At 44.3% G+C, this 22,271-nt stretch overlaps 1 protein-coding gene across 2 annotated transcripts in view; it reads left to right on the top strand.

Annotated features, from left to right (window-relative positions):
- The window catches only part of FER1L6 (fer-1 like family member 6), an 85,303-nt gene that overhangs the window by 22,848 nt on the left and 40,184 nt on the right, over positions 1-22,271 (top strand). For both annotated transcript variants that reach the window (XM_077351552.1, XM_077351551.1), the window contains exons 4-15: positions 1,171-1,225; positions 2,707-2,838; positions 4,254-4,316; positions 4,832-4,910; positions 5,810-5,966; positions 6,999-7,185; positions 9,756-9,948; positions 10,701-11,050; positions 11,434-11,542; positions 16,494-16,680; positions 18,725-18,845; positions 19,970-20,070. In XM_077351552.1, the coding sequence (XP_077207667.1) occupies positions 1,171-1,225; positions 2,707-2,838; positions 4,254-4,316; positions 4,832-4,910; positions 5,810-5,966; positions 6,999-7,185; positions 9,756-9,948; positions 10,701-11,050; positions 11,434-11,542; positions 16,494-16,680; positions 18,725-18,845; positions 19,970-20,070 (1,734 nt within the window). The remainder of the gene's footprint in view (positions 1-1,170; positions 1,226-2,706; positions 2,839-4,253; positions 4,317-4,831; positions 4,911-5,809; positions 5,967-6,998; positions 7,186-9,755; positions 9,949-10,700; positions 11,051-11,433; positions 11,543-16,493; positions 16,681-18,724; positions 18,846-19,969; positions 20,071-22,271) is intronic.

The raw sequence follows: 22,271 nt of genomic DNA, 5'->3' as shown, positions 1-22,271 counted from the left end.
ATACACTTGATAGGCAAGAGATGAGACAGAGATAGGTTCCTAACCATACCTCTGGCTGAGAGAGAGGGTGAGACTGAATGTGGCACTCTCAAGAAGAAGGGGGAAATTGCCCTGAGAGTAACAGTATGGAGACAGACAAGGAATGACTCTTAAGAGGAGAGAAGGTGCTGAGGGCCTCACTGTCCTATCTGTCTTCTTGCTGCCACTGCAGGGCCTTCTCTTCATCTTTGTACACCAGGCACTGCTTTTTCCAACAAGCACAACTCTGACCAGCTAATCAGTGGCATACCTAACCAATTTTGAGCTTGGAGTAGCTAGGCAAGACTTGATGAAGTGGGGCCCAAACCCTGTAGCCGCCCAAGAGAAATGCCTGCCCCATCTTCCAATGCTTTCCCTGCGGGTGGCTGCAGAGGGTCCAGCCACCTCAGGCCATGAGTCCCCCCATCAATTTGGAGGGAAGGCCATGGGAGATTGTGGCGGCTCACGGGACAGGGGATGAGTTACAGCCTCCGTGGCTCCTTCCTGCACCCCCATTGTGGTGCTCATGGCCTGTGCCCATCTTCTCCCCTTTTAGTTACCCAGCCAAGATGTTTCTTTTTTACCCAGGCTGTTAATTAATGATAGAGTTGCCAACAGCCTAGATGTGGAGGGGGGAAAATGTCCTAATGGGATCATATTCACCAGGTGATGTAATTTTATGTCTGTGCCCTGAAAAGTTTCAGAGGCTCTACGGGTGAGGTCACAGTTAACCTCTAGAAGATGCTGGTCTCCTTGCCTGAAAGTCCTCCCGTCAACAACATCCATATGCCTCCCTAGGCAGAAATTCATCTTAATAATTTATAAGAAGAGGTAGCTATGGGGTTTTCCAGTTGGACTAGTTGGATTTAAAATTTTAAATTCAAAATATGCATTATATTTAATTATACCCCCTTTTGGGGGAATGGTGAGGTAAAAATCAAATAATAAATAAACAAACAAAACAACTCTTCTGCCACTGAGTTATGGGCACTGTCCTTTATCTGCCCTGTGGATGAACCTTTAACTGTGGTGATAGTACACTACAATTTCACTGTAAGTGGTAGAGAAATAGGCTAAGCGAAGCCACACTGCAAAAAAGGTCCCTCTTCTTTAAATGTTGATGCTTGTCCTTGTGTTCTGAACCATAAACAGAGCGAAGGTGGTGTCGAAGATCCATGAAGGGGAGCCAAAATCCCAGAACTATCAGGTAAGGTACAAACCAATAACCAGGTTATATGGGTTAGGTGCTACCGATTCCAATGGAAAACTGCATGCCATACGAGCCCATGTTCCAGCTTCCACATGGGACCTGGCGGCCCCTAAGAATTACAGCTCGTCTACACATATTTGTTCCCCTGGAGAAAATTGATTGTGGGGGGTGGTGGATTGTATGGCATTGTACCCCACTGAGATCCCTGTCCTCCCCAGGATCCACCCTTAAATCTTCAGGAGTTTCCCAACCTGGATCCTGCAACCCAATCTACCCCACCCTCCCCTGACAGTGGCCAGGGAGACCTGGCAATCCCACGTGTGAAGAGAGGGATATATAAATATGTTCTTTCTTCTTTTTGTTTCTGTTCATATGTTGTCCTTGGAAGCCTTTTGTTTTAACCATTTTTATGGCTGATTTCTGCGTTTCTTGAACTCACAGGGGAACCTGCTTTATAGAGACTCAGAACATAGGCCTGTCAAGGACAGTCTTTTGTACTCTGGCTGGCTGACAGGATCTCAGGCAAAAAGATCCTTTGTATTAGTTGCTAGGGATTGAACTTGGGACCTTTTGCATGCAAACAGGTGCTCTGCCCATGAGCCAAGACCTTCTTCAACACCCTTTTAACTTTTTTTTTTGTCTTTGCCATCAAGTCACAGCTGATTAATGGTGACCCTGTGGGTTCTGAAGGCAATAATTGTTCGGCAGTGGTTTGCCATTGCCTGTCTCTGCACAATGACCCTGGTATTCCTTGGTGGTCTCCCATCCAGATGTTAACCAGGCCCAACCTTGCTTAACTTCCAAGATCTGACAAGATCAGCCTAGCCTGGGCGATCCAGGTCAAGGCTTTTACACCATGCTGTTGCTTTAATGCATTTTTTAAAAACAAAGTATGCAATTTTTGTGCCTTTTAAAAGTGCTGTTTACAGACACCTGCTGCAAAAACAGATATCAGTATTATATTTTTAAAATAATTTAATAAATATGGTGGTGGGGGGGGATGGTTTCAGATGAACCAATGGCAAGATCTGAAATTTTCTTACTGAAATTTGCGAAATTCCATCACATCTCCCTATATATTTGAAGCAGTAATATGTCACTTTTCCACTTAAATAGGGTCCCTGAGGTGGCATTTATTTATTTATATGAAACAGTGCTATGGAAGTTGAGTCCCAGAAGATGTACAAAAAGTCCTTTTCTTCCCTGGCCATTCCTGGTCATTCGCAGAGCCTACCAAACTACGTAGCTTGTTTTTCCAGGGTCTCTGCTGAGTAATCTATTTCGATTGCTAGCTTTTCTTATCTTTGGGCATATAGGTTGACAGCTGGTCCTTAGATTAATGGCATTTAAATGTGTGCGTGTTTTATTTAATTGGATTTTTATGCCTTTGGACTGATCTTCTGTAAAGCTGCCTCGAACTTCAAATAATGTGACAAAAAACAATGGGTGAAATAAATGTGCTGCATTTCGCCCAACAGATTGCTATAACCATCATTGAAGCTCGGCAACTTGTGGGCGAGAACATTGATCCTGTCGTGATTATAGAGATAGGGGATGAAAAGAAGCAGACAACAGTCAAGGAAGGAACCAATTCACCCTTCTACAATGAAGTATGTACTTTTCTTCTTCCTCGACATCCTTATCTCCTGCAGCAAAATTAGGAAACTGCAAAACTGATGTACTGGCTTAGTGTGTTTTTCTATTTTAAAGCACAAATAAATGTGGTCTTAAAATCTAATAATAATAATAAGTAGTAGTAGTAGTAGTATTGTAAGCGATCAACTAACAGAATTCTCAGTACACAAGCTAAATTTAATAATAATAATCATCATCATCATCATCATCATCATCATCATCATCATAAAATTTAGCTTAAGTGAGAGCCAGTTTGGTGTAGTGGTTAGGAGTGCGGACTTCTAATCTGGCATGCCGGGTTCGATTCTCACTCCCCCACATGCAACCAGCTGGGTGACCTTGGGCTGGCCACGGCACTGATAAAACTGTCCTGACCGGGCAGTGATATCAGGGCTCTCTCAGCCTCACCCACCCCACAGGGTGTCTGTTGTGGGGAGAGGAATGGGAAGGCGACTGTAAGCCGCTTTGAGCCTCCTTCGGGTAGGGAAAAGCGGCATATAAGAACCAACTCTTCTTCTTATCTCCTGCAGCAAAATTAGGAAACTGCAAAACTGATGTACTGGCTTAGTGTGTTTTCTATTTTAAAGCACAAATAAATATGGTCTTAAAATCTAATAATAATAGTAAGTAATAGTAGTATTGTAAGCGATCAACTAACAGAATTCTCAGTACACTTAAGCTAAATTAAATAATAATAATAATAATAATAATAATAATAATAATAATAATAATAATACATGTCTTATGGAGGTACAATTCTCAGGGGGAAGGAATGGTGTGCAAGTGGTTTGTGACTGTGTCGTAGGTAGTATTTAGCAGCTGAACTCTTCAAGTGTCCAGATCTCTTCACAGTAATCCTCAGAACAACTTTGAAAGGTCGGAGTTGCATCTTTCCTGCCAGCTCTCCTCCCACTAATCTCCACAAAATGGTGGGCTCTGAGCAAAGACTTATGGGAGAGGACAGCAGTGAAAGGGGGAATCGATGAAGATCGCCATGCAGTCCAACCCAATAATTATATTGTAGGTAGATGCCTGAGACAAAAGGCAGCCTGCCTAAGGCTACCCAGTGTGTTGCATCCTACCAATGTTTCCACTGGATCGCCACGGAGCCCCTTCCTTATCACAGCCTTGCTCCCATGGGGCTTTATCCATGCAGGTATCATGACCCCACGGCGTTCAAAAAGGAGGCCTTCCTCCTGCAGTTTTCATCTGGGAGGCTTGGCATTGCTTGGCTGTGGTGGAAGGAAGCTCACCCCCAATTTCCGCGTTCAAGAAACTGAGGAGGGCTTGTTAATGCAGATCTCATAAACTTGTTAATTAATATCAAAGTTAAACTAATTATAATATACTACCTGTATTTTCTTCTCTTTTTTTCTCCTCTCCCTCTTAGTATTTTGTGTTCGACTTCATTGGTCCCCAAGTACATCTGTTTGACAAAATCATCAAAATCTCTGTGAGTATACACATTGAAGTATGGGATAAATGAATGGTGATATTCAGAAAAAGAGTTGCTTTTTATATCCCGCTTTTCACTGCCTGAAAAGAGCCTCTTGTGGCGCAGAGTGGTAAGGCAGCCGTCTGAAAGCTTTGCCCATGAGGCTGGGAGTTCAATCCCAGCAGCCGGCTCAAGGTTGACTCAGCCTTCCATCCTTCCGAGGTCGGTAAAATGAGTATTCAGCTTGCTGGGGGGTAAACGGTAATGACTGGGGAAGGCACTGGCAAACCACCCCGTATTGAGTCTGCCATGAAAACGCTGGAGGGCGTCACCCCAAGGGTCAGACATGACTCGGTGCTTGCACAGGGGATACCTTTCACTGCCTGAAGAAGACTCTAAGAAATATTAACCTACTGCAGTGATTATAGTTACCCTTCCGGTAATCAGATTTATTTAAACTGACTTACTCCATTCCTTTTAAAATACACTTTATGCACTGACCATGTAATCTTTCTTGCATGTTTCTCCAACAGGTTATGCATAACAAGTTGATAGGGAGTGTGTTGATTGGCTCCTTTAAAGTAGATTTGGGGACAGTTTACCTCCAACCAGGTAAGAGACATGTTTTTCACCTAACCCTGTCTTGTTGAACAGCTTTTTATTTTTCTTTTTTCCTTTTTTTTTTGGGGGGGGGGGTATCAGCTGTATTTCAGGTCTGGCTTATTCACTGGCTCTTTGAGCACATGGCCTGTTATTTTAAAATTATGAGTGGCAACTTATCCATGGTGAGCAGACGGCATGATCATATCATCAGGGATCCATTCCAGATCATCATCTTTTCAGTGTGAGAAATGACACAGAATTTTGATTTTGAGTTGTCTTTTTCAGTGAAGGCTGATCATTTGCAAAAGCATCCCTGGTCAGTGAGCCATGCTATCTGTTCTGAGGGCAGAAAAAACTAATCAGCTGCTCATTAAAATGCGTAATGCAACAATCCAATAGAGCTGAAACTAGAGGTTGCAATATACACTCTTCTGCTGAAAATGGCAGCCATGTGTCTCGTTTTTGCCTCTGGCACATTTAGTAGACCTCCTGACATTTTGATGTTGTGTGTTTTCCTCATCCTGTTTTGCTGTTGTAGGGAGGGAATTCAAGTTACACATGTATAGGGATCCTGCAGAAATAGCAGACATGTGTGTATCATCAACCATCCATCCCAGAATAAAATATATGTTCCCAAACTGTCTCCAATATAGTCAAACTATAAAGTTTTTTTCATTGATGGTACCATAGCATTTGAACTTGAGAATCTGACTGTGATTTGTTGCATCACTTCACTAGCTTGGTCGAAGAAGGAAAAGTGCATCCTTTATTTTCCTTCTAGAATGGTTCCAATTTTGCCTTCATGACAGCCACTTGCTGGTAGCTTGCTGACTGCAGATGTGCTCCCCCCCTTGAGCTTCGGCTTCCAAAACCCTCCGTCCACCGTTCTTCTTCGTATATTTTTCCAGGTCATCAGTTTTGTGACAAGTGGGCCCTCCTCACGGATCCCGCTGATATTCGGACAGGAACGAAGGGATATCTGAAGTGCGATATCAGCGTTGCGGGGAAAGGAGACACAATACAAGCTGCCCAGAAAGCCAGCGATGCGGAAGAGCAGATTGAGAAGTACTGTCATGACTTTATTAGTTTCTGCCTGGCTTGTGGGCTTTCTGTAGATGGATGCCTCTTCAAAGCGACAACAGGCCGCATGGGCTGATATTGCTAGAGGGGGTAGCTGATCTTTCTTGATAAACAAAGCAAATTCACTCTGGTGCTGTGGGCCGGCCTCCTTGGCACACTTAAAGTGGTTTAACAGAAGCCATATTTCCCCCCGGTAAAGCTCTGCTTCCCAACCATATTCTGCACGATTGCGCCACTTCTGGGGTTTCTCAAAGCCTGAAGAATGTTTCAGGAGTTTCTCAATGGTAAAAAACTTGAGAGAGGCAAGAGCTTCTGGTTTTGTCTGAAATCAGCTTGTTTTGCTTAGTCCATGGAGATGCCATTCTGAGTGGCAGTTTCAGACCATCTGGAGAGATCTTCCAAGTAGAGGACTGGTGAACGAGAAATGCACAGTTATAATAACTAGGAACGCTGGAATGTCTCTGTGTTGCAGGGAAGTCAATAGAGCTAGCATTGCATAGTAGTTTGAGTATCAGACTAGGAAACTCAGGGTCAAATCCCGACTTCTGACATAGATATTTGCTGGGTGGCATTGGGGCAGTCACATGATGTCAGCCTGACCTACCTCACAGGGATGTTGTGAGGGTAAAATGAAGGAAGGGACAATGATGTGAGCTTCTTTGTTTCCCCACTGGGGAGAAAGGCGGGATTTATATAAAATAAATAATAAATTAATAATAGCACACCCTCCACCTAGTCTGAGCGCACAAGGTTCTGAATTCACTGGGCTGACGGTAGCGGGTGTGGCTGAGATCTGGTAGAGGTAGGATCCTGTGGCACAGATTGATTCCCCTCTTGCCGTGTCCTACCTCTGAAGATGCCGCCACAGTTACTGGCGACATGTCAGGGACTAAAATTACCAGACCGCAGCCGTGCATCTCGGAAAACCCACAACTGCCAGTTGAGTCCAGCTGTGAAAGCCTCCGACAATTCATCGCACTGAGTTTGCTTTATAGCATATTGCATTTGTCCCTCTAGGAACCTCTTGATTCCCAAAGGATTTCCCTCAGAAAGGCCTTGGGCTCGATTTTATGTGCGGATCTACAAAGCTGAAGGGCTCCCCAAAATGAACTCGAGCATCATGGCTAACGTCACCAAAGCGTTCATGGGAGACAGCAAAGACCTCGTGGATCCGTTTGTGGTGGTCACGTTTGCGGGTCAAATGGTAAGGGCTGTCTGAATTGTAGGCCTGTCCTTTCAGCTGGTGCCCTGCAGAGCTCATTTTATCCCTGTCAACCAGAAATCCTTCAACATTCGGGTCACCATCTTTAATTTTAAGCTATCTCTGGCCTTCAATATCATTCATGTTTTGGTGAAAATGAATGTTGTACCTACCTGAAATACACATGGTCCACAATATTTCTGGTGGCCTTGGAGGAGGAGCTGGTCTCATGGCTTAAGTGCCATTCAGCTGTCCCGCCCTGAGTGCCTCCTCCTCCAATTGGCTTGCCTGTGTGTCCAGCAGCCAGCCAATCACCTTCCGTTCCCCACCCCTGACCACCCCCAACTCTTCCACTTCCAGGCAAAAATACTTCCATTGGTGGTAAGATGGCAAGATGATCAATGAGATTTACATGGCTCAGTCGGGATCTGAAGCTAGATTTCTCTGCACCAGTCTCTTCTGCTTCACCTTTTTACCCATGCAAACAGTTGCTTATTAAACACCCTGAACTGCCTTGAGGCCACAGAGCCCCGTCTTTCTTCTAGCCTTCCTTATGTTCAGTGTTTAGCACCTAATATTTATCTCAGTTTGTTCTTTTGACAATTATGCTGTGTTGGCATTCTTCTGAATTCTATTAACTACACAGCAAAGACAATTGAATTAAACTATCTCTATAATTTGGGATTTTTTGGGGGGGGGGATATAAAATGTTCTCATCTAAGTTTGTGTAGAAAACTTTCAATTCCATTTTGTGGGAAATGTGGTCATTAGCTAAATAATTGACATAATGGCAACATTTATGAAAAGACAAGGCCACAGGGAAGTTTTAATTCTAATGAAGCTGTTTGCTCTTTACTGCATTGATAATCTGAAAAGTACAGACATTTTAAAGTGTCTCTAAGTGTATTACTTTAGGTAATTGTATTTCAAAATGGACTTCTATTCAGAAAACGTGTTTTTTATACAGATTGTGCTGGAAGAGGGCAAGTCACTTCCAAGTTATGGAGACTCCGAGACTTAACGTCCTCCAAAACATACTATCATTAATAGCAAACTGAGAGTCAGTTTGGTGTAGTGGTTAGGAGTGCGGACTTCTAATCTGGCATGTTGGGTCCAATTCTGCACTCCCCCACATGCAACCAGCTGGGTGACCTTGGCTTGCCACGGCACTGATAAAACTGTTCAGACCAGGCAGTGATATCAGCGCTCTCTCAGCCTCACCCACCCCACAGGTTGTCTGTTGTGGGGAGAGGAATGGGAAGACGACTGTAAGCCACTTTGAGCCTCCTTCGGGTAGGGAAAAGTGGCATATAAGAATCAACTCTTCTTCTTCATATACAAAATGAATAGTTTTCACCATAGAGTTTATAAAAGCTAGACCATCCACTTTGTCACTTCCAGTTTTTACTGGATATCAAATCCATTGATATTATGCTAATTTAAAAAAAACTGTTGAATTATTGATGGCGTTATTTTGACTATGTTCTATGCTTAGGTTCCATGTCATACCCCACAACTTTGTATGTAAACCGCCCTGAGTCTATGGGAGGGTGGTAGAAAAACCAACCAAACAAAGTGACATCATTGCCCCAGTTACAATTATATGCAACAATGTGCAGAAGTCACACTCCAAAACACTGTAGCATTAAACCAGGAGTGGCCAAACTGTGGCTTTCCAGATGTTCATGGACTATATAATTTCAATGAACTCCTGCCATGAACTCCATGAACTCCTGCCAATTTGCCACGCAGTCAACTGGTGTTTTTGCCTCATGCCAGAAATATGTCATGTTAGTACATTGCCGATAAAGACTGGCTCTCAATGAAGTCTATTTCCCAATGTCCTATTCTGTTTATATTACAGGAGGTCTATTAAGTAATAATACCAGTTGTCTGTATTTCTGAAATCCTTTCAGAAACCTTTCTGAAATTGGAGGAATCTCTGATTTTCACTGGTACGCAGCCAAATAAATTTTTGGCAGCTGAAACGAGGTTGATAATTAAACCTAAATCAATTTCCTCAAGACAAGTAAACAGAAGACTTGTGGCACTTTAAGATTTTTTTATTTTATTTTAGCAGAGCCTTCCGTGGATTACAGCCCGCTTCATTTTATGACTATATTATACAGATTATTATACATATATTTATGTATGAGATTATGAAGAGGATTTCTTTTTGAAAGAACCGTAGAATCATAGAGTTGGAAGACGCCTCCAGGGTCCAGCCCCCTGCAGAATGCAAGAAATTCACAACTACCTGCCCACTCACAGTGACCCCAATTCTACACCCAAATTATGCCCCCCCAAAAGAATCCCTGACCAACTCCAAAGTTGCAATCTGCATTTCCTTAGGCATGCAAAAAAGGACCACAAGAACCAAAAGGTGACACAATCCTTTCTGCCCACCCACTCACAATCTGCCTAAATTCACAGACTGCGTGAACTTCAGGAAGTTTAGCCAAAAATCCTTTTGAATTAATTTCAACACCTTGGTTCTGATCCGACCCTCAGAGGCAACAGGATACAACTGATGAGGACAAAGGTCTCCAATTCCATCTGGTCTTTCATTTCAGGGACGGACAACGGTGCAGAAGAACTGTGCTGACCCTGTGTGGCATGAGCAGGTCGTCTTTAAGGAGATGTTCCCACCACTGTGCCGAAGGGTCAAAATCCAGGTGTGGGATGAAGGGAGCATGAACGATGTGGCCTTAGCTACCCACTTCATAGATCTGAAGAAAATCTCAAATGAACAGGATGGTGATAAAGGTACGGAGCAGTGCATGTGTTGGTTTACCAAAGCCTGAGCTATCAATAATGTATATTGCATGAGGACGAACTTTCTGAATGCTCTTTCCTTGGATGGTTCCTTCAAGTTAGGAAATTCCTGGAGATCTGAAGGTAGAACATGGGGAGGAAAGGGACTTCAGAAGGGAGTAATGCCATAGAATCCACCCTCCAAAACAGCCTTTTTCTCCAGGGGAACTAACTCACTAATCTGGATATAAGTTGTGATTCTGGAAGTTCTCTGGGCCTCACTTCCTACAAACCTACACTGAGGCCTCTCAAAACCCAAGTACGAGAACCTTTTGGAAGGCCTGTGAAATGTATAAAGAGGAGCTGGGAATTCGTTAAAGAAGTGCCCAAGATTCCTGCTGCAGCCTTCACAATTACCCCATATGGCAGGCAACGATGTCCTGTAAACTCCCAAGATTTAAATCTGCTTGTCTAAATGTCTAGGACATTTCAAGTGGCAGGCTGCTCTGCTTAATTTCAAGTAAATTGACTTGCAAGTAGGAAAATCCTTCCTGTACTGTACACATTCATTTGTAGTTCTGTGGTGGAGCCTCTGCTTGGCATGTAGAAGGTACGAGGTTTAATCCCTGACATCTCCTGTTCCAAGGACCAGGGAGTAGGTGATGTGAAAGACCTCTGTCTGAGACCCTGGAGAGCCCGTCAGTCTGAGTAGGCAATACTGACCATGATGGACCAAGATTCATGTGGTATGTATTTCCCCCCAGGGTTCTTGCCTACTTTTGGGCCTGCTTGGATCAATCTCTATGGCTCGCCCAGAAACCACAGCCTGATGGACGATCACCAGGAACTCAATGAAGGATACGGGGAAGGTGTCTCTTTTAGGGGACGGCTCCTCATTGAGCTTGCTGTAGAGATCCTCTCCGGAGGAGCCCACGAGTCGAAGTTTTCAAAGATCATCAAGGAACTAAAGCCGTCTTCCAAGGAGAAGGATGCAAAAGGCTCTAAAGGGACAGGGAAAGAGAAAGAAAAAGGAGCGGAAGATGGCAAATCACCTGCTGCAGATAAAACGAACTCAACTGATGTGGAAGTGGAGCCATTTGATGTGCCACCTGAGGTAAATATTAAAATGTTGGTATCTTGATGCCAAATGTGGAACTAATTTGCAGAATGAGCTCCTGTGTTTAGGGAAGGCCTGGTTTAGACGCTGTCGCAGATATTAGTTTCTGATTGTTTCAATGGCCCAATATTATGGTAGCAAATTAAGCCTAACGTTGACTGAAGTGGCTGTGGGCAAAATACGTTTCTCACGGCTACAGCAAGCTCTGGTCATTTCAAAGAAGCAACAGACTGCATGTCGCTTAGAAATGTGAGAACATTAACTAAAATCAACACGGCTCCTTTCTTCTTAAGATAATTTCAGAAATTACCTGTCATCATCGATTGTAGTAAGTACTATAAATCTGTTCTGTTCTCCTCATTCCACCCCCCCCCTGCCAGATCCATGAGGAAACATTTGAGGACTTTCTCCTGTTTGGGGCATTTTTCGAAGCCACAATGATTGACAGAAAGGTTGGAGATAAACCGATAAGCTTCGAAGTTTCGGTTGGTGAGTGTGTGTCATTCCTTTGCAGTCATATATGCAGGGCCATCTTAATGGCGTTATAGGCCCCCTGGCGAAGCAGGGGACCTACACAACCACTCACAGGAATAAAAAAACGTAAATTATCAATAAAATTAAGCGGATGTATTGGTACCTCCAACAAAATCAGTGTCTAAACATTAAAAAAAACATGCTGTGCAGCAAAGATAAATCAACACAAACATTGGGACAATATAGCATGAGCCTTGAACTTGAAAAACAAAAAATTTAAAATGTAAATGGTACTTAGAATATGTTGGAATATATTGGAATTCCCTAGACTATCACTATGGTGGCATTTCCTGGTCATTTTTCCCTCTTGCTCCTCTGTTTCTCAAGGGTAGGAGATTGGGATCAAGGAGGGTAGGGTTTTACCATGATAAATGTACCCGTTATATCACATATTCAGTGACAATTAAAGTTATCCAGCATCAAAGAATACCAATAGATTGTACCTAGATCAAAATTCATGATCAACTTGGTGTGCTCTGTTCAAGCGGAACCTCTGTAGGATAATAACTCCCTCTGTGAGTGGGAAAAATGTTTCTGTAATATTAGCTAAATTCATCAGTATTATGCCATCAAGTTTCACTTAAAGTGAAATATGAATTGAATTCGGAGGGTCTTGCTATTGGTATTTTGAGGACTGTTTAAAGAATTTGAGGAAAATAAGAAAAATCCGTGCAGGCAATTTTTAGATGAATGGTGTGATGTAGAAATAGTTATCACCGATTTCCAACTTGCCCATCTTGCTTTGGTCCAATTTTGTTACTGGGGACTGGTGTGCCTTTGTCTCTCTTGCACTATGTAGGCCATGTATGAATGTTATTAACCCACTGAGGAACTCTGAGGAGAAATCAGATACCGAAGTGCAGCCACCATAAGTTTTACATGTGTGGTGCAGCTGCTGTCTCTTCAAAGTTTTGTGAAAGCTTTGTGAAAGGATGTAGTGATATCTAGGCACAGATGGTTCTAAAGGGGGATTTGCCATATACATGGAGGATAGGTCTATCAGTAGCTATTTGCCATGGTAGCTAAGGAAAACCTCCATGTTCAGAGGCACTCAGCCTCTGAATCCCAGAGCCAGGAGGCAACGTTAAGGGAAAGCCTCGGCCTCTATGCACTGTTTTTGGCCCTCCAGAGGAAGCAGTTGGCCACTGTGGGAGATAAGATGCTGAACTAGTGGACCACTGGTCTGATCCAGCAAGGCTCTTCTAACATATGCTTAACAACAAATGCTCTAGTCTTTCTGTGTCAATGACTCACTCTGCGCACCTTGGCTAATGCACTTTCAATGCACTTTAGAAGTATTTCCTATTCTGCACAGGAAAATCCAGCTGCAAAAGAACATTGAAAGAGCATTATCTAATGTGTGCAGGATGGGTCAAGGTGTGTCCTTTCAATGCAAAGTAGAAGAAGAAGAGTTGGTTCTTATATGCTGCTTTTTTCTACCCAAAGGAGTCTCAAAGTGGCTTACATTCGCCTTCCCTTTCCTCTCCCCACAACAGACACCCTGTGAGGGAGGTGAGGCTGAGAGAGCCCTGATATTACTGCTCAATCAGAACAGCTTTAACAGTGCTGTGGAGAGCCCAAGGTCACCCAGCTGGCTGCATGTGGGGGAGCACAGAATCAAACCCGGCTTGCCAGATTAGAAGTCCACACTCCTAACCACTAAACCAAGTAATAGACAAATTAATGGTGTTATTTAGTTGTTAGACAAGGAAGCAACTCTGAGTGTTTTGCCTGCACAGTGATATAAAACATGACATATTGGCATGCAGTCAACATTAATTTGGTCTCCCAGATGAAGGAGGTGTTCTGGGGAAATAAAATCCAATGTCTCATTACAGAATGGCATCATCTCCCCCACCAAATATTATTGTCCTGCCCAAATAATATTGTTCTTCTGGCATAGATCCAAAACAGCAGCCCTGCATTAAGATTCTCTGTGTTCATGGAATAGTCTGGGTGTTCCTTTTCAAGGAGCTGTGTATCGAAGGAAAGGCCCCATAGACAAACAGAGGCGATGTCTAATATTTATTTAAGCACGGACTTGGGAGAGGCTGAATTCCTAGGAGCCTTATTTGTGTATTTGCAGAATCAAGAACATACATGGTTCTATATATAAAACTTCTCTTGGGTGTGGGCAGAGTTGAAAGGTGGATCCTGAAGGGTCATTATCTCTGTATAACAGACTCGTCATGGCCAATTTCCAGGATAGTTTGGACAGTGGCTGTGAGATGGGGGCATCTTTCAATAGGTACATCGAGGAGCCTTGTTTGGCTATTCCAAGTACCCAGCAAAGCTGAGAGTCTTAGCTCATTTTTAAAGCAAATATCTCTCCCAACCCTGCAGAAGTCACCCTATTCATAGAACTTGTTGAAAGAGAGCCATATGATTCCAGGAAGAATGCCAGGCTGGCAACAGGCAGAAGTATTGGAGGCATGGGAGGGTAGCTCTAGGAATTGCCAGAAACTGTATTTTAAAACCATAGAGCACGACTCCCTAACCTGGTGCCTGTGGGTACTATGGCACCTGCCAGCACCTTTGTTGGTGCTCACCAAATATTTTTAGAAAGTGGGCAGTTCCAGGTAGGGGTTTGGCCCAGTAAGGCTTCTGATTGGCCTTTGGAGATTTGATTGGCTGTGCAGATTTAACCACAGCTGCCACCACAGCCTAAGAATATTCACTCTGTGACTGAAATTAAGCTTGGACAGCCATTTTATGGCTGACTCCGCCTCCTGCAGCAGCCATTTTGTGGCTATGCCCACCATGCTACGTCATTGTTCCAAAATTGTCTGCAGGCTCAAAAAAGGCTGGGACCAATGCCATAGAGCTTCTGGCTATTCCTAGAGCTACTCTATGACACTTCCATGTTTTTTTCCCTTTGAAAGTGATATAGTAATGCAGCCAACTTCAGCAGCTTTTTAAAAAATTCTGTCACTGATGCTTGGTGTGGTGGAGGGCAATGCGACCTGGGAGTGAGCCTTGAACACGGGCCTGACAAACTAGCTTCCAATTACTTTCCACTCCAGGTCATACCTCACTGAAAACTCCCTGGGCTTTAATCGGAATTAGGGAGGGACTGTGCTACATACCTTCCAGTCAATTTTATAGTTCTAGTTCCTGGGTTGGATCCAAGAAATCTGTTCTGCCAGGAGAGGCACTTCCCTCTGGTGGAAGGAGCTGTCTCCAGACTCTTAGCACTCAGAAGAGCTTGCTATGGAGAAAGGTGCCTTCTGCTGGGACAATTGCAGAATGGGCCTGTGAGATCCAACCTCCCATTTTGTTACTAAAACATTTCTAGGCAATCATTTTCGGAGTAATAAATACAGAGGGTACTTTCATAGTTACAGGAGATTTTACTAGGAAGTGCATCTCTTGCAGGAAAAATTACATTTTCCCCATCATTATAAAAGCAATGTTTAGCTGTTGTGGGAAATGGGATGTCCGTCCCTTGAAGCTGTCTAATGCTGCTTCCATTGTGCTAGTGAGCTGAGAGACGCAGTGTGTATTATGAGGTTAAAATTTCAAATGATGTCCTTTCTCGTTTGGTTTCCTTGCTGCACTTCTGTAGAGCTCATTTTTACAGGGCAATAAACAAGAGTGCCTAATTTACTTTAATTAAGTGAGGATGGCTATGTAACGAACATTCGGCATCCATGGGTGTTCGTTGCCAGCGCGAAAGTTTTGTATGGGCTGTTGTTTTTGTGTCAAAGCCAACACGGTATTGGGAAGGGGGGGAAAGTTATTAAGGAAGGTAAAACTGTTTTTTTTCCCCTGATGATGAAAACAGATGGTATTTTATTTTATTTATGTTATTTAGAACAGTGGTCCCCAACCCCCGGTCCGGGGACCTGTCCCGGTCCATGGATCAGTCGGTACTGGGCCGCAGCTCCTCCTCATCCTCCTCCCCGGCTGCTGCCTTGGGGGCTGCCCTGCCACTCTGCCGCCGGCTCACCTTTGGTGCTCTCTGGCAGCTGCCATGGCTGGAGCTCCCCTTTGGGGTGGCACTGCACAGCTGCTGCTGCCAGCGCCCCCCAGCCGGTGGTGGGAAGTCTGGGGCACCAGCAGGAAAGCAAGTGGAGCAGGGGCTCAGGCGGCAGCGACCTCCCTTGGCAAAAGACTACCCCTCCCCCGGGCCTGGGTAAAATTGTCAAGTGTTGACCGGTCCCCAGTGATAAAAAGGTTGGGGACCACTGATTTAGAATGTCCTTTTCTCATGGAATTATACTGCATAAGTCAGTGGGATCAATGGCTGGTCCGTCGAATACACAATACGATACGTTTGGGAGTAAAGACATTTGAAAATGTGCAGTAATCTGAAACAGAGCTGAAACAAACTTAAGAACATAAGAGAAGCCATGTTGGATCAGTCCAATGGCCCATCTAGTCCAACACTTTGTATCACTCGGTGACCAAAATCCAGGTGTGACCAGGAGGTCCACCAGCAAGGCCAGAACTCAAGAAGGCCGTCTCCTGTTGCCCCCTAAGCACCAAGACTACAGAGTGGCAGTGCCCCAGACATAGTGTTGCCTATGTACCTTTTGGCTAATAGCCACCCATTGACCTCTGTTCCATGTGTTCTCCAATCCCCTCTTGAAACTATTCTTGTAGCTACCACCACCGTCACAGGAATAAACAGCTTTAAAAGGGGATTAGATAGATTCATGAATAAGTCTATCAATGGCTACTAGTCCTGGTAACTGAGAGAAACCTCTACATCGAAAGTCACTAAACCTCTGAATCCAGTCAGGAGGCAATCAGGGGTAGGCCTCAGTCTCTATGCCCTGTTATAGGACCTCCATAGGAACCGGTTAACCACTGTGTAAGACAGGATGCTGAACTAAGTGGACTATTGGTCTGATCCAACTGGGATCTTCTTAGGTCCTTATAAGTCTGTTTTTTGTACCTTCAGGGAATTTTGGCAATGTAATTGATGGAGTGTCGCCAGGAGGTGGAAGCAAGAAGAAGGGCCATGAAGGAGAAGAGGAAGAAAGTGCCCCATTACTGCATGAAGGTTCAGGAGAAGCTTCACATGACATTGCAATGCCACTTGTATCTACCACACACCCCGAGAAGCCACTGGTCACCGAAGGAAACAGGTGGAGTTTTTGGAGTTTATACTCTGCCTTTGTTCTGCATCTTTGGAACCAGGATTCTTTCTATGATGAGCAGGTGTCCCTAAGGAGGGGTAGTGTCAGTGTTTCCTTGCTCATATTTTTGGCCTGTATCAGGGGATCCCCAACATTTTCAGCCTATGAACATGTTTGGAATTCTGTCACAGGAGAAGGAGCCAGACACAAAATGGCTGCCACAGTGAATATCCTTGTGTTGTGGTGGCAGTTGCTTAGCATTCATGGGCACCTTGTTGGGGACCCCTGGCCTATATCTTGATGAGGGGTAGTGCATTCATCAACCATCCATTGAATTCACATATATTCATGGTCTGATGAAGAAAGAACCATGGCTCATTGATAGACTCTGCTTTGCAGGCAGAAGGTCCCAGGTTCGATACTCAGCTTCTCCAGTTGAAAGGACCAAGTAGTAGGCAGGGTGAAAGACATCTGCTTGGTACCTTGGACAGCGACTGACAGTCAATGGAGAAGACTAGTGGTTCTTTCCCAACCTTTTCAGTATGGTGATCCATAAGACCATATTTACTAGGTATGGACATCCACCCAGGGCTGGTCCAAGGTTTTTTTTAGCATCCTGTTTGTGTACTGCAGGCCAACACAACTGCCCACTTGAAACTAATACAGCCAAGCTCTGCATCTTCCATTTGCAAACTGCCTCCAAGTAATTTTATGGGCGGCACTTAAAAACGGTGTGCTGATGTGCCTAGCGCAGTTTAATTAATCAAGGGAGAGGGTAAGAAACTAGAAGCATGGAAGTCAAGCAGTTTAACAGGTGGAGAAACATGCTGGCTGCCAGCAACAAAGGAAAACGGCCTTCGGAAACTGCTTCCTGATGGGACAGGCCATAGAATGAAAACCGCAGGCCATAAGCATGGGATGTGGTGTGTGACATACAGCCTCCAGCCAAAGCTGGTGCCTCCCATCGTGCAGAGAATTTGATTTTTGCAGATAGTGGCTAGAAAAAAGAAGAGAGGGAAAAGTGCAAAACAAGGAATTTCTGCATACGTTAAAAAGGCAGAGAGAAACAAGGGATAGAATAATATCTGCCATTTGTAGCTGAGGCAATCCTGAAACAGCTTAATAAAATTAGCTTGCCAATTTTAAAAAAAACCAAACAAATGCTGTTCAGTTCTAAAGAAGTATGTATGCACGTGAAAATGTATCCAGAAGCAAACATTTGTGGTCTTAAAGGTGCTGCAGAAATCAGACTGTTCTGCTACTTCAAACCAATACAGCAAGCCACCTGAATCTATCGTAATGGCAAAAGCAACCGATGTTGTTTTGGAAGCCTGGAAAATGGGAAAAGGAACCAGATTAAAGGTGGGAGCTCAAGAGCAGGAGGGATCAAAGCCTTTGCTCAGAATGGGAAAGACGGACGACCTCATTCATAGGCACATTGTCTCCTTTTAGAAGCTCCTAGAATCATAGAGCTGGAAGGGACCGCCAGGGTCATCTAGTCCAACTCCCTGAAGAATGCAGGAAATTCGCAACTGCCTGCCCACCCACTGTGACCCCAATTCCATGCCCAGATTATTCCCCCCCCCCAAAAAAAACAGAATCCCTGGCCAGTTCGGCCTGGAAGAAATTAGCCTCTTGACCCCAAAGTAGCAATTGGCAATTCCCTGGCTCAGCAAGAAAGGGCCACAAGAGCCAATCACAATCCGTTCTGCCTGCCCACTCACAATCTGCCTAAGTTCAAGGAATCAGCATTTCTTTCAGATGGCTATCTAGTCTCTGCTTAAAAACTTCCAAAGAAGGAGAACCCACCACCTCCTGAGGAAGCCTGTTCCACTGAGAAACCGCTCTGTCAGGAATTTCTTCCGGATGCTTAGACGAAAATTCTTTTGAATTAATTTCAACGCACTGGTTCTGGTCCGTCCCTTTGGGGCAACAGAAAATAACTTTTCTCCATCCTGTATGTGTCAGCCCTTCAAGTCCTTGAAGATGGCTATCCTTTCACCTCTCACCCAGGAAGTCCTGCCTACTGACAGCATCTTACCTTTCTCCACAGAAACTATAACTATTTGCCCTACGACGAGAAGAAGCCCTGTGTCTATATCAAGAGTTTTTGGGGTGACCAGACCTTCCGGTTATATTTTTCTAATGTCCTCAACAAATTGGCCGATCTGCTGGTAAGTCTGATGAACTCACACACGCACACACACACACATGCACACAAATGTGTCTTTCAGACCCTGGCCTCACAAAACCAGTTGCTAGGCCTGTGTGAATAAAATGCCCCATTTAACAGCCTAACGTGTGAATAAAATGGCCCATTTAGTTTCTGCTCTCTTTATCTATTGCATGTTTAGCCCTGCTGCGCCCTTCTCCAAGATGCTGAGATTGCTGTACATGGTTCATTCTCCCACAACAACCCTGTAAGGTAGATTAGGATGGGGGTGAGGGGAGAGAGTGAATGACTGCCTGGCCCAAGGTTACCCAAGGAACTTTCAGTCTGAATGAAGATATGACAATCGGTTTTCCATGTATTATTTATTTAGTTATTTATTATGGAGTGGGTTTGGTGTCATGGTGGCCTCTGATTTGGAGAACCAAGTTTGAGTCTCCACTCCTCCTCCTCCTCCCCGTGCAGCTAACTGGGTGACCTTGGGCCAGTGACAGAGCTCTCTCATAGGGTGTCTGCAGTGGGGAGAGGAAAAATAGGCGATTTCAAGCTGCTTTGAGATTCCTTCAAGTAGTAAAAAGTGTACAAAAAAACAGCTTGTCTTCTTCTTCTTCAATGGGAATTAGTTGTTGCCGTCATTCATGCTGGGATGCTCCTCTGGTGACTTCATTTAAGGGGTTATCTCACATATTATTTGGATCAGTAATGGGAGACTTCTGCTGTTACTGCTGCTCACACTGGGGAAATTATGGAGCCTTGAACTTTTCTTAGCCTGCGTGGGAGTGAATCTGTGGGCAATGCCAATGTGCATAACCTTATGCATTTCAAAATTTGGCCCCTGTCAAAAATGAGGGCAAAAAGATATAGATTGTTTCCCAATTAGCAGTGGATACGTTTCCGCCTGGCATCTTCCCAGTTAATTAAAATGAGTTGTTAGACTCTAGAACGGACTAAGGAACTAGTACCTTCTCTTCTCAGTTGAAAATGAATCATAAAGGCCACGCGTTGGTACCAATTACTGTTTACCACTCATACTGATTAGCTTTCCCCCGCTATTAACTGTTGCAATTTCAGGCACCTCTGCCTTTAGTGACATTTTATGTCATTTGCGTGATTGATTTTTCTTCTTAGGAAGAAGGTTTAGAAGAAGTAAAAGATCTGATCAAGGTTTCTGAGCTCGCGTCAGAAGAGAAAATGAGGTCCACTCTAGATGATTTTGTCAACCAAAGCCGGTAAGAACACCGTCTACTAGACCAGCCTTTCTCAACCAGCCTTGCTTTAGGATGCTTTGGGCTGATCCTGCACTGAGCAGGGGGTTGGACTAGATGGCCTGTATGGCCCCTTCCAACTCTAGGATTCTATGATTCTATGAACTTTTTTACCATTGAGAAACACCTAGAACATTCTTCAGGCTTTGTGAACCCCCAAATATGGTTCAATCGTGAACCTCCATATATGGTTCAATTGTGCATAATATGGTTGGGAAGCATATCTGGGTACATGCCCTCCCAAGGACCCTCCCGTTCCCACCCCCTCCAGGCCCATAATTGGCCATTTTGGGGGGCGGTCAACATGACCATATGTGGTCATAACAATTTTGAAAAATGTATTAAAATTAATTAACTCCCACCAATTCAGGAAACCCATCAAAAAACCCTAGGGTTCCATTAAACCCTCATTGAGAAAGCCTGTATCAGACCAAAGGTCCCCTACTGGCACCTTTCCTCATGCCCAAGTGTGCTGAGAAAAGGGGTGGGGCTGTCTGGATTATTTGCCCAAGAAGGCTTCTGAATGGACCTTGAAGATTTGATTGCTTGCACAGCTGCTGCCAAAAACACAAGGACCTTCACTGTGCCACTGAACGTCCGCTGCGATAGCCATTTTGTGTCTGGCTTTGCATCCAGAGGCAATAGATTTGTGGCAGCCATTTTCTGGGTTTACCCATACTGTGTCAGAATTCTGAAGAGGCCCATGGGTTCAAAAAGATTGGAGATCCCTGTATTAGATAAGCAGGTGGTGGAATAATATACAGGGCCCGATTTTGAGGGGGTTCAGGCAGAGAGATGCCAGGGGGGCTCTCCCTTCTTCTACTTCCACACTCTCCTTCTTCTCCCCCACCCGTATCCTCCCACCTGTCTCTGTGTTATCCCCTTAGCTTGTGTGCACCACTGCATGCAGCTCTTTTCCCAAAGGCTATGTGTATAGGTAGGAACAAGGAAGTGAGTGTGTGTGTTAAAGCATGGGGTCCTGGCAGCTGCCCTACTTTACAACATGCTTACACTGGTCCTGATTTTATATGTGGGCTGCAGATAGGGTTGCCAACCTCCTGGTAGAACAACAAACAAACAAAATCTGGAGTACACAGTACATGGACAAAACCAGGGAAAAAGGGGCTGTGTAATCGTGACTCTAAAATTACAGTAAATTATTCCTCCAAACTTATTACACTTGCTGCATTATTGTATGCAGATTTGCAGTGTTATATGGTTACTACTGATGATTGTCTTTATGATGCTTTGTAAGTTACTATTTTGCACTTTTGGAGGTATTATTTACTAGAGTTTTAGAGCCATGATTACACAACCTCTGGGTTGCATCTGGAGAACTCCTGGAATTACAGAGATCAGTTTCCCCGGAGAAAATGGCTGCTTTTGAGGATGGACTCCATAGCATTGCACTCCACTGAGGCCCCTCCCTGTCCCAAACCCCACCCTCTTGTCCAGGAATTTCCCAATCCAGATCTGGCAACCCTACAGCTGGCAACAGGATGGGTGTGTAAGCAGCTAAAATGGCAGCTTGCTTGATAGAATCATAGAATAATAGAGTTGGAAGGGACCTCCTGGGTCATCTAGTCCAACTCCCTACACTATGCAGGACACTCACATCCCTATCATTCACCTACTGTAACCTGCCACCCCCTTGAGCCTTCACAGAATCTGCCTCTCCGTCAGATGGCTCTCCAGCCTCTGTTTAAAAATCTCCAAAGATGGAGAACCCACCACCTCCCGAGGAAGCCTGTTCCACTGAGAAACTGCTCTGTCAGGAACTTCTTCCGGATGTTTAGATGGAATTTCTTCTGAACTAATTTCTTCCCATTGGTTCTGGTCCATCCCTCCGGGGCAAGAGAGAACAACTCTGCTCCATCCTCGATATGGCACCCTTTTAAATACTTGAAGAGTATTTGTTGGTGTTTTGTTGGCACCGTTAGAGGGTCCACGGTTTTGCTTCCACCAGCCTCACACAATGAAATAATTTCCGTTCCATTTCCGTTCCTTGACCTGCAGTAATTTGTTAGGGGTTTCCATGCTAGGCTGCTGAAATTGTCCGAGGAACATAATATGCAGTTTAAAATAATCAGTGACACCTCTTGCAATTATAAAATGGAAGAAATGCACAAGGTCAGTGTGTGCAGAGGCCTCCAACATCTTAAATC

Source organism: Paroedura picta, chromosome 9 (assembly GCF_049243985.1).
Source record: "Paroedura picta isolate Pp20150507F chromosome 9, Ppicta_v3.0, whole genome shotgun sequence".
Taxonomy (NCBI): domain Eukaryota; kingdom Metazoa; phylum Chordata; class Lepidosauria; order Squamata; family Gekkonidae; genus Paroedura; species Paroedura picta.
Note: the sequence above shows the minus strand (reverse complement) of the source record. Positions and strands in the feature narration are given on the sequence as shown.